At 41.2% G+C, this 12,642-nt stretch overlaps 1 protein-coding gene across 3 annotated transcripts in view; it reads left to right on the top strand.

The window, feature by feature from the left end:
* The window catches only part of TFAP2D (transcription factor AP-2 delta), a 43,479-nt gene that overhangs the window by 13,072 nt on the left and 17,765 nt on the right, over nucleotides 1–12,642 (top strand). For all 3 annotated transcript variants that reach the window (XM_073625168.1, XM_073625167.1, XM_073625166.1), the window contains exon 4: nucleotides 11,216–11,381. In XM_073625168.1, the coding sequence (XP_073481269.1) occupies nucleotides 11,216–11,381 (166 nt within the window). The remainder of the gene's footprint in view (nucleotides 1–11,215; nucleotides 11,382–12,642) is intronic.

Genomic DNA, 12,642 nt, shown 5'->3' with positions numbered 1-12,642 from the left:
AAAAAACACTAATAAAAAGAACATTTAGGGGCATATTCATAAAGAAGTAAATGTGACTTTCACCAAAAACTCACTGCAAGTAAATCAGTTGCTCCAATTGATAACACGTGCACCAGGTAGATTCACCGCTAGTATGTGCATGGTGAATGTCACATTCACTACTTTATAAACACACCCCTTAATGTAATAAATAAAATGACAATAGCTACACAAAAAAAAAAAACATACCCTCTAAATAAGTAAAAAAAAGAGTTGATTTTTTTCCGGCAAATTTCACCTAAGCAAATACAGAAATCCCTATTTGGCAAAATTGCAGTACTTTTGTGGTAAATTCAACTTTGCAGACTTCACAGTTTATCCCTAATCATCTTCTGATACTGCCAGTTCTGGATTGAATCATCCGATCACCAGAAATCCTGGGAGCTTCACTTTGGGGTTGATTTACTTAAACTGGAGAGTGTAAAATCTGGTGCAGCGGTACATGGTAGCCAATCAGCTTCTAACTTCAGCTTGTTCAAATAAGCTTTGACAAAAAAGAAAGCTGATTGATTTCTATGCACAGCTGCGCCAGATTTTGCACTCTCCAGTTTTACTAGTTCAACCTCTTTGTGTTGATGAATAGGAAAAGTTTGGAAAATGTATGTGACTGATGGTTGGACTTGATGGACTTTTTCAACCTTACCAACTATGTAACTATGTTGTTGATCTTATGAGTACTTTAGATTTAGGAACTACTACTAAGTCCGCTATAGATAAATGATAGATTGGCAATCTTTTTGGGGTGTTTGCCCTGAAACTAGTGCAGGAATATGGGAAAACGCGAAGAAATCTTGTGGATCAAGATGTTGGTGATAACTGTGTAGATTAAATCCTGGAGTACATTCCTGGCATTCATTAGAATGTAAGAGGTGACTTGGATAGGCTGCAAAACGTCTTCAACATTACAAGTCCAGTTGAATGTAAATACCGACCACTAGCTTCCCTTGGATTTAAATTAACACAATTACACCTAACACACTATCTATATATCCTAGCTAACAGACTGTTGGGGGTGATTGGTCACTTGGTCCTTCGTGACCAATCTGGATTCATTCCTACACGCTCGACTGTGGATAATATAAGGCGTTTGTTCCCTAATTTGCAGATTTCTGCGGACAACCTTGGGAGTAGGGCTGTTCTTTTATTGGATGCTGCTAAAGCATTTGACAGTGTGGAGTGGCCCTATCTCTAGGAAATCCTGGGCCGCTTTGGCCTAGGGGACAACTTTATTAGCTGGGTGCGAGTACTCTACTCAACGCCTCGTGCTATGGCTATCAATGGCTCCCTCTCCTCCTCATTTTTGCTACATAAGGGCACTAGACAGGGGTGTCCATTGTCCCCCCTTTTGTTTGCATTAGTGGTGGAACTTTTGGCCATAATGATTAGGGAGAACCCTGCTTTTGTGGGCCTGCGTAGGGGTCAGCAGGAGGAGAAAATCTCCCTCTACACTGATGAAGCGCTGTTGTATCTGGTTCACTAGAAAATTTGATGGAAACTATCAAAAAAATGTGGTGTTTTTTCCAGATTTACCATTAACTGGTTGAAATCTATTCTTATGCCCATCGATCCACTGGTGTCCCCTCTGCCTGCCGGTGCCTCCCAGATAGCCGTGGCCTCGTCTTTTAAGTATTTGGGAGTGGTGGTTTCACCAAATTCATCTGAATATCTCAAACTTAATTTACCCCTCTATTGGATAAACAAAGAATTAAGTTTCAGGGCTGGTGTAAATTGCCTCTGTCGTGGTGGGATGAGTGAATCTGATAAAGATGATATGGGCCTCACAACTCTTATATATCTTTCATAACTCCCCTGTGTGGATATCTAATCAATGGTTCAAGCGTATTGACTATCTATATATCCTAACCTTTCACAATGGTCATTATTACTCAAAAAATATATTGTATTACATTAATGGTTGTATTCCATACTCTGTGGATAAATATGTGGATGTCAGAACTTTTGGCCATAACGCCTGAGGCAAGAACCAAACAGGTCTAAAAAGCTTGTATTTTTAAAATATTAGGTTAGCCAATAAATAGTATTATTTAAAGTGATTGTAAAGTCTAAAATACTTTTTTAAATAACAAACATATTGTACTTACCTGCTTTGTGCAATGGTAATTGCACAGAGCACCCCCGAACCTTCTCTTTTGGGGTCCCCCGCTGGCGCTCTTGGATCCTCCTCTTCTCCGTGCGCCGCCAGAGCAAATCTCCTCCTATGGAGGAGAATGTGTGAGCTCCCCTCCAAGCCGGGATCTGTGCGTCCATAAACATACACACACAGGGGTTTATTTACTAAAGCAGGAGAGTGCAAAATCAGGCTCACTTCTGCATAGAAACCAATCAGCTCCCAGGTTTTATTGCCAAAGCCTAATTGAACAGGCTGAGGTTAGAAGGTGATTGGTTTTTATGCAGAAGAGAGCCTGATTTTGCACTCTCCAGCTATAGTAAATAAATACCTCTGTGTGACTCAGTTCCGACCCACGATCTCTGCTCACAGAATTTCATTGACAGCACCAGGAGCCAATGGCTCTCACTGCTGCTTCTCTGTCCTGTTTATGCAGGTTGAGAGGAGAGAGCCACTACAGATCGTAAAAGGTAAATATTTTTGGTATTTGCCCATACAAATACTGGGGCATTTTTTACCTTAATGCAAGGAATGCATTAAGGTAAAAAGATGTCATGCCTTTACAACCACTTTAATCACTGTTTATAAAAGACCTTGTCAAAACAGTCTTGGTACTGTCTTTTTTTTTTTTTTGCCAGCTCCTGAGGATTCAGGTGATTGTAGAGCCACTTTTATGATACTTTGAAGGCACCGCCATGCTGTTGTACCCTTCCCAACCACATCTTTTATATTGTACTATACTGTGTTTGTGTGCAGCAAAAATTAATTTTAGTAGATTTTTTCCTAAAAATTCTTTTCATTAATATTAAATAATTATTATTATTTAATTATTGATTTATTCTGCTACATAAGAAAATTAAACCGCCTCTGTTTTATTCTACAGGGCCTCTTCTTTTAGAAAGCTTTCAGAAAAAATATAGTTGGGTTTTTTTTTTTTTTTCTAGCAAAAAAATGCATATTTTAACATGTGTGCAAAAAATGGACAGAAATTGGATAAAGTGCACTATTACCCAAGAATGAAAAATGTAATGTATGGCAGCTTATCGGTCCTTAGATGTGGTGGCTGTATTAGTTTTCTTTTTTTAGACTTGTTTCCTTTATTTTTACCTGGCGAATCTTGCAGTAACATACTTCCTGTCCTAGTGTGACAACGCTGTACAGGGGAACAGCATTGTCACCCTAGGACAGGAAGTGCTTTTTGGACTACAAAATCTCCATAACACAAGGGGATGTGTCCTGTAGCCTCCAGTGAGAACTGGGCAGGACTGATAACAATGCAAAGTGTATAGTGTGCACAGAATTTCTGGCAGGATCCACCGTTTTTTTTTTTTTGTGCTTATAAAGGTGATAATAAAACACAATATCAATGCTATAATTAACGGATTGCAGGGGAGTAAATAAGAGATCTAACTGTTATGCCCCGTACACATGGTCGGATTTTGCGATTGAAAATGTGTGATAGGACCTTGTTGTCGGAAATTCTGACCGTGTGTAGGCTCCATCACACATTTTCCATCGGATTTTCCAACACACAAAGTTTGAGAGCAGGATATAAAATTTTCCGACAACAAAATCCGTTGTCGGAAATTCTGAACGTGTGTACACAAATCCGACGGACAAAGTGCCACGCATACTCAGAATAAATAAAGAGATGAAAGCTATTGGCCACTGCCCCGTTTATAGTCCCGACGTACGTGTTTTACGTCACCGCGTTTAGAACGATCGGATTTTCCGACAACTTTGTGTGACCGTGTGTATGCAAGACAAGTTTGAGCCAACATCCGTCGGAAAAAATCCTAGGATTTTGTTGTCGGAATGTCCGAACAAAGTCCGACCGTGTGTACGGGGCATTAGAGTTTACATATACTCTAAATTCCAAACTTTCTACCTCCATTGTGGAGATCTTTTAAGGAGGATGCTCACTCTGTAAAAAAAAAAAAAAAAAAGTAAAAGTCAGCAGCTACAAATCTCAAACACAGAAATTGCCCATGGGACTTTAAAGGAGTTGCGCCCCAAAACAGCAAATGACAGCATTCATAAAATGTAACCTTTTTTATTCAAATATAATACCATTATGAATAGTTGTATGATAACATATATGCATACAGAAATAGCCAATTTATATTCCTTAAACTCAATGCATTTCATGAAGCAACATCCACTTCTTCAGGATATAGTATAATTTGGTAGGATATCTGTAGATAAACCATGTCATTAATATGTTTTTTTTTTTATTATGGCGTAAACCACTTAAGCACCAGGCCTTTTCTGGCACTTTTTGTTTACAAGTAAAAATCAGCATTTTTTTGCTAGAAAATTGCTTAGAACCCTAAACATTATATATTTTTTGTTTAGCGGAGACCCTAGAGAATAAAATGGTGATCGTTCCAATTTTTTATTTCACACAATATTTGCGCAGCAGTTTTTCAAACACAATTTTTGGGGAAAAGATAGACTTTAATAAAAAATTTAAAAAACACAATATATACCCATTTTTTGGTAAAATATAAAGGATGATTGAGTAAACATTGAGCAAATAGCTACCTAACATGTCACGCTTTAAAATTGCACACTTTTGTGGAATGGGGACAAACTATGATACTTAAAAATCTCTATAGGTGACGCTTTAAAAATGTTTACAGGTTACCTGTTTAGAGTAACAGAGGAGGTCTAGCACTAGAATTATTGCTCTTGCTCTAACGTTCACGGTGATATCTCACATGTGTGGTGAGAACATTTGCCCGTGCGACTTACGTATGAGTTCTTTTCTGCGCGTAAGCACGGAGGGATGGGGTGCTTTAAAAAAAACGTCCTTCTTATTTGTTTATTTAATTTTTTTTTTACACTGTCCCTTTATTTATTTATTTTTTTTATCACTTTTAATCCTTTTACAAGGAATGTAAACATCCCTTGTAATAGAAATAAGGGGTGACAGGTCCTCTTTATGGAGAAATCTGGGGTCTATAAGACCCCAGATCTCTCCTGTAACTTTGAAAGCAAAAGATTAAAAAAAAAAAAATTGATCGTATGCTTTAAAAAAAAAAAAATGTTTTCTTCCACCCTAGATCGGAAGTGGTGTCATGATGTTGCCCCGGTCTTCCTAGACCATAGAGGTGATCAGAGACGATCTGGTCTCTCTTTAACTCTATGGCCAGCCATGCGATCAGATCATTTTCTGTCTCACCGATAAGAATGGTAAGCCTGAGAAAAAAAACGTCTCTCTGCTTCTAAAACTGATTCAGCGGCTAATCAGCTACTCAGATTGCTTTTATGAGAAAGAGAATCCCTGGCTAAAAAAAAAAAAATTCAGGGTTTATGGCTAAAAGCCTGGTAAACCCCTTCAAAGCCATGAATGTATATATAGTTTCTCTACAGATATCCTACTAAATATTATTATATCCTGAATAATTGAATGTTGCTTCATGAAACTCGTTGAGTGTTAGGCTATCAACTGGCTATTTCTATATGCATATATATATATATATCATATAACTATTCATATTTTTTTTATATACTTTATGTACAGTACCTTTAATATGATTTTAATTATGTATTTGAAAAAAAATGTACTTTTTAAGAATGCTGTGAGTTGCTGTTTTTGGGTGCAACTCCTGCAATTTCTGTGTTTGCGAGTTCTCATATATCAGGGACTGAGCTGCATCATCATCCATTGTACCTTGGCCTTGTGTATTGTGTAGCAGCTACAAATTCTGTAGCTGCTGACTTTTAATAAAAGGACACTTACCTGTCCAGGGATCCAGTGCCATCTTCTCCCGGGCTAGTTTTTCACAGCGCCAACATCTCAACTGTGGGCAGCCAGCTATGTGGCTTTAGGCTTTAAAGCTGGCTGCGCACTGCGCATGTGCGAGTTTGTTTTATAGGATATGTTTTTTGAAAGGTCCCATAGTCTTCTGGGACCTGTGATAAGTCCCAGAAGACTGCAAGGAGGGAGGAGGAGAGCCGAACGGAAGTGAAAGCAGGTAAAAAACTCGGTACCCACTCCCTCCCCCCCCCAAAAAAAATAACATGCCAAACGTGGCAGGGGAGGAGGACTTAAACCAGAACTTCCCCTTTTGGGTGGAGTTACTCTTTAGGTATCTGTGAATTAACTGGATCCTGAAAGAATCCTTATGAGATGGTGCTTTTCAGTAATAATTGAAGACATTTATGTGCAAACATGTTTATAAATCCATTGTAGCTTGCCCTTATCTTGATGTAATGACCTCTGATGGACATTCCAACATTGGGGTGTCCTAATAATGTAGTCTAACACCCCAATTTGTGTTCTTGTGCTGCTGAGCTCCTGTTATTACAATGTAAAAGGCTGCCTCATATGAAGGCGCAAGCATATTTCTCCATAGATGTGAGTGTAAATAATATATTTCTCCAGGAATACAGGCAGCGTTGGGCTGAAGCAAAGACGTAGCCTTCAGCGATACGATTGTTGTTAGCAGCAGGATCCTTTTGTGGGCTTGTTCATGACTTATTTCAGAGAGCAATTGTCATTCATGTACATTAAAAATATATAGTGTATAGTCAGCCTCAAAGTCAATGAGAGAATAAAGAGATACGGACCCAGGCTAATTTAAATTTCACATGTCACAAGGCATTATGGAGGCCTAAATATAAATATAATACAAGGTGATCATCTACACCAACCAATATATTGTAAAAATCGATCTCATAACCCTTACCAAGCACTATCTATCTATCTATCTATCTATCTATCTATCTATCTATCTATCTATCTATCTATCTATCTATCTATCTATCTATCTATCTATCTATTTCACAACCGCATGAATCTTAATAAGAAACTTCTTCACTCTCCACCCCACATTTTTTTTTCTTAGTCCCTTACATCATCCCTTAGTTTCTGCAACATCCTCTTCCTCCCTGACATCATGAGGAGCTGACTGTCTTTTCCTGATTCCTGCAGCCTGCGCCCTTATGACATGACTGCAACGTAGCACATAATCAGGGTGTTGGCTGCAAGAATCAGGGAGAGACAGCTGGCGCATGTGCATTTTCTGTGGACTGGCACAAAGCTTTTGTGGATGCATGATGTGGGGATCTCAGATCTCAGAGAGCCACCATCAGGGGGGGCCAGCCCGCACACATGTAGGGGCCCAGGCGTCCTGAGGGGCCCCAACCAGGGTAGGGTTGCCACCTATCCTCGCAATCCCATTCAGTTGTAAGCTCTGCCATTCCCTGGCAGATTGCCACTATGTTGTCGGTCCTGCCAGTAGCACTCACACACAGCTGTAGGCCCCATCCTCCCCTGTTCTGCAGCCCACAGTGAGGCCTGCCTCCAGAACAGCTCTGCTCAGTCATTGAGGCTCCAGTGTGGATGGCAGGATGTCTGGTGGGAGGGAGGCCACCATGCAGGAGACGGAAGTTCACTCTCACCATACAGTTCATCCAGGTGAGACTTACATGGCGCTGTGCTGGAATGTGTAAGGAGGGGACCTGGAGGCCACACAGGCACGGGCTGTATGTGTTTTGGTTTGGGCAGCTTTATGGGGCCCCCAGGGCCACACCTTTCTGCTCTTTTATATTGTGTCTATGGGAGGGGGGCACATTCTGCTTCCTCTTTTTGATAGTATGCTGGAGCCCCATGGACCACACTGTGCTGCATTTATGTTTTGTGTTTTGGGTCCCTGGGGGCCACACTCTGCTGCTTTCCTACATTGTATTCTGGGGCACCCAGGGGCCACATTTTGCTTCTCTACTGTATTGTGTTTTGGGGCCCAACACTGTGCTGCTCTTTTATGCATTGCCTGGGGGCCACACTGGCTGCTATCAGTATATGGGGTGACACTAGGGTTGCCACCTGTAAAGGATTCACCCAGACAGTCTGGGTTTTGGATCATGTATCCGGGTTTCAGTTCACCTGAAACCTGGACACAGTAATCAGACCGGACTGTGGTGTAGTTTCAGGGGACCTGTGCTGTCTCCCTGTCACACCTGGGGGGCATTTACTAGAACCATTCACCTGTATTTTCCTGGGATGGAGGAGATGGGACTGGAGGAGGACATGGGATGGAGGAGATGGGACTGGAGGAGGATATGGGATGGAGGAGATGGGAATGGAGGAGATGGGAATGGAGGAGGAGGATGTGTTATGGAGGAGGAGGATATGGGAGTGAGGAGATGAGACTGGAAGAAGGGGCCATGGGATAGCATAGATGGGACTGGAGGAGGAAGGCATGGGATGGAGGAGGAATAGGACATGGTGGGATGGCCATTGAGCAAATTCAGTGGGTCGGCCAGTGGGTGGGCCCTGGGGAATGTTGTTGGTCAACATTCAGCCAATGTTGTTGGCCCTGGGTGCATGGCATGTCATTCTTAGCAAGGCAAGAAACCTGGCAGTGAGGCCCTTACAATAAAAAAAGGTATTAAAAAAAGAAATTTGGCGATTATGTGATTGTGTCTGATGCAGTGTGTGATATTTCTAAGATCTGCATAGAGATGGCTTGCCAAAACCTACATTCCCTGTAGTGCATGTCCCCGGTTACTCTGGACTTCATTTATGAAAGTGTCTATGTGCTCGTTCATGTGTGCAGCTATCGTTGAAGACCACTAAAAAGCTATCCACAGTAGATCGCTTCCTCCTTAATGCTCTAATGTATGCTGTGCATACTAGCACGTTATGGCGGAGTTACCTTTCCAACGAAGCCCTCCAGTGGCACTCTGTTGTCGCGCTGCCAGCATTTCCATCTTCTCCCGATCTTCCTTCTGGGTTCGCGCGCTCCAGCAAGTTTCTCCAGCAAGTTTAACAGCCTGGCTGTGATGACATAACTCCTGTGTATGCACGCAGGAATCATGAATGTGGTCCTGAATGCAGAGCACCAATAAGCTTACCTATAGGTACAAGTTTTAAAGCAGTAGTTTACTGACTGCCATTTTGCTGAAGCCCAAAGCCCTAGCTGTAAATCATAAAGCAGAAATAAACCTATCAATTTACCAGGTTAAAAAAAAAACTGACTTGATTGTGTCCTCAACCAAACTGTCAAACCATCAAATGGCTGGTGTCATAACTGATCACATGAGGAGCATCATGGCAGTTGCAGTTCAAACAGAAGTGGCTTCCTTGGCTGTAGAGGATGGGAGGGTTTAATTTCTCTTTAGGGCTGTCAGCAGATCGGCCTCTACAATCTCAGCAGTGACAAAAAATGGAGAACAACTGAGCATATGCAGCATGAGAGGCAGTATATTACTGGATTTAAAAAGTATATACACTTATTTTTCATGTTTTATATATAGCTATACCTGCAAAAGGGGTCAGCCTGAAGTGATCTAGCAGAACTTAATTTTCTGACCAAAGTTCCACTTTAAGGGTTGATTTACTAAAACTGGTGCAAAATCTGGTGCAGCTGTACATAGAAACCAATCAGACTTTATTTTTTATTTATTTTTTGTCAAAGCTTAATTGAACAAGCTGAAGTTAGACGCTGATTGGCTACCATGTACAGCCATGCCAGATTTAACATTCTCTAATTTAGTAAATCTTAATGTCAAAGGTTATATGAAATGTAGTGGTTGGGTTTAGATATGTTTTAACTCTGTTAAGCTCAAGCTTGGATATTATTGTGTTGCCCTTTTTTCAAACAGTAGTAGTAATGTAAGACAAAACCAGAAAAAATTCCCAGCTCAACTCACCAACCAGTTGAGCTGGGAATTTTCTCTAGTTTTGTTTTGCATGCATTGCCCTTCTATGTGCTCTTTGCTGTGAAGGCCAGTTATAGATGGGGTAGGGGCCATTTTGTTTGTTAGTAGTGGTAATGTTACTTTAAAAAATTGTTTGCATTTTCAAACTTACTTCTGTGTAGCAATCATGAGGGAAAGAAGGACAAAGGGATTAACTGGTTCCCGACCAGCCGCCGCAGTTGCGATAGGTTGGCTCTCCTGCGCGAATCGCCGCCATTGTACGTCGGGCGCATACATGGCGATCTGGGAGCGTGCACGGGCGCGTGCCCATTCACAAGTGGGGGAGCCAATCAGCGGGTCCGCCGGCCACCCACGATCACTCCACAGAGAGGCAGAACGGGGATCTACCAGTGTAATCAAAGCAGATCCCCTTTCTGTCAGGAGAGTAGAGTGAGATTGTTTGTTCCTAGTGATCAGGAACAGTGATCTCTCTCTACTCCCAGTCAGTCCACTCCCCCCACAGTTAGACAGCACCTCCCTAGGGAACATTTAATCCTTTGATCACCCCTGGTGTTAACCCCTTCCCTGCCAGTGTCATTTACACAGTAATCAGTGCATTTTTATAGCACTGATCGCTGTATAAATGTCACTGGTCCCAAAAAAGTGTCAAAAGTGTCCGATCTGTCCGCTGCAATGTCACAGTCCCCCTAAATATACCAGCTCACCGCCATTACTAGTATAAAAAAAAATAGTAATAAAAATGCCATAAATCTATCCCCTATTTTGTAGACGCAATAACTTTTGTGCAAACCAATCAATATACACTAATTGGAATTTTTTTACCAAAAATATGTAGAAGAATACATATTCGCCTAAACTGAGGAAGAAATTTGTTTTTTAAAGATTTCTTGGGGGATATTTATTATAGCAAAAAGTAAAAAATATTGTTTTTTTTTTAAATTGTCGCTTTTTTTTGTTTATAGCGCAAAAAATAAAAACCACAGAGGTGATCAAATTCCACCAAAAGAAAGCTCTATTTGTAGGAGAAAAAAGACATCTATTTTGTTTGGGTACAGCGTTGCACGACCGCGCAATTGTCAGTTAAAGCGACACAGTGCCGTATCGCAAAAATTGGCCTGGTCAGGAAGTGGCTAATTCCTTCCGGGGCTGAAGTGGTTACGATTTAAATAGGGAAAGCTGTGTGCTAATCACTACTTAGTACTGTATAACTTACTGCTGCAGACTAAGGGTGCATTATAAGACACAAAAAGACTATATTTTGAGTGCAGTAAGGCTTGCTCTTTCTATCTAGGTAATAAGAGTACTGGAGATACATGTGTTTCTGCATGTTTTGTATTTATTTATTGACTTCTATCATTCTCATTCTGGTTTCTTTAGGTGGTGCCTGTGTAGTAAATCCCACAGATCTCTTCTGTTCTGTTCCTGGTCGGCTGTCTTTACTAAGTTCCACGTCTAAATACAAGGTCACTATAGCGGAGGTGAAAAGGCGATTGTCTCCACCAGAATGCCTCAATGCGTCTCTGCTGGGTGGAATATTACGAAGGTGAAGTGTGATCAGTTTCTAGTAGTTCATTTGTTTTGTAAATTGACTTTCACATTTTAGGCCCATTCCAGCCAAAACCTTTTTTTCTATTGCTTTGTACAAGCTGGGGAAGCTTGAAAACCTTTGTCATTTTTAGCTACTCTCTGTATCCCTCACTTCTTAGGAGGCTACCAAAACAGAAAGTGATTGCCAAAAAGTGGGAAAAGTGAACAGAATTCTAGGACTGTTTCACTAGCAGGATCATCAGCAGCAGGAAGGGCGTCCTTGTTCTTCTATAGAGATCTTATTTATCACTAGAGGAATCGCTATCAGGAGGAACGAGGTCCTGATTCCGTCGAATAGATCTTTAGTTATCACTTCAGGAGGGAAGTTGGTCTTGATTCTTCTATATAGCTCTTTAATTATCACTAGAGGGATTACCAGCAGGAGGAAGGGGATCCTTGTTCCTCTGTTATGATCTTTAATTAACACTAGAGGGATCACTAGCAGGAAGAAGGAGGTCCTGATCCTCTTTTATAGATTTTATTTACCACTATGAGGATCACCAGCAGGGGGAAGGAGGTCCTAATTCTCCTATATATATATCTTTAGTTATTACTAGTGGTATCACTATCAGAAAGAAGGAGGTCCTGATTCCTCTGTATACATCTTCATTTATCACTAGAGGGTTCACTAGCAGGAGGAAGGAGGTCCTGATTTCTCTGTATAGAACTTTAGTTATCACTAGAGGGATCATCGGCAAGAGGATGGAGTTCCTGATTTCCCTATGTAGATTTTCGATCTTGGATCACTGGAACAATCATCATTAGGAGAAAGAAGGAGGTCCTGATTCATGTAGGTCAGTGGTCTCTAAACTGCAGTCCGTGGCCCTTGGGACAGTCTTCCCCTCACTGATATAAGATACTATTCCAACCACTGACACCAATGATGGGGCATAATTCCTCCTACTTATACCAATTATGGGGCATTATGCTTTCAACTGACACCAATGATGGGACACTATTCCTCCCACTGACAGAACAATGGGGTACTGATCCTACCGCTGACAACGACTGGGCATTATTCCTCCCACTGACACCAACGTCCGGACCCCCTAAGGTCTGAAGGACAGTAAACTGGCACTTTCTTTAGAAAGTTTTGGAGATCCGTGATATGTAAGTGATGCAAGTACAGTTGTTACAGCTTCATAAATGAGGGGGAGCTCTGCTGACTTCCATCATCCAATCAAGTGCAAGCAAAAATGCTTTTTTTTCTTGCCTTT

The sequence above is a fragment of the Aquarana catesbeiana genome, linkage group LG04 (genome assembly GCF_042186555.1).
Source record: "Aquarana catesbeiana isolate 2022-GZ linkage group LG04, ASM4218655v1, whole genome shotgun sequence".
In the NCBI taxonomy this organism is placed as follows: Eukaryota; Metazoa; Chordata; class Amphibia; order Anura; family Ranidae; genus Aquarana; species Aquarana catesbeiana.
The sequence above is the reverse complement of the archived record's forward strand: the minus strand, read 5'-3'. Positions and strand labels throughout refer to the sequence as shown.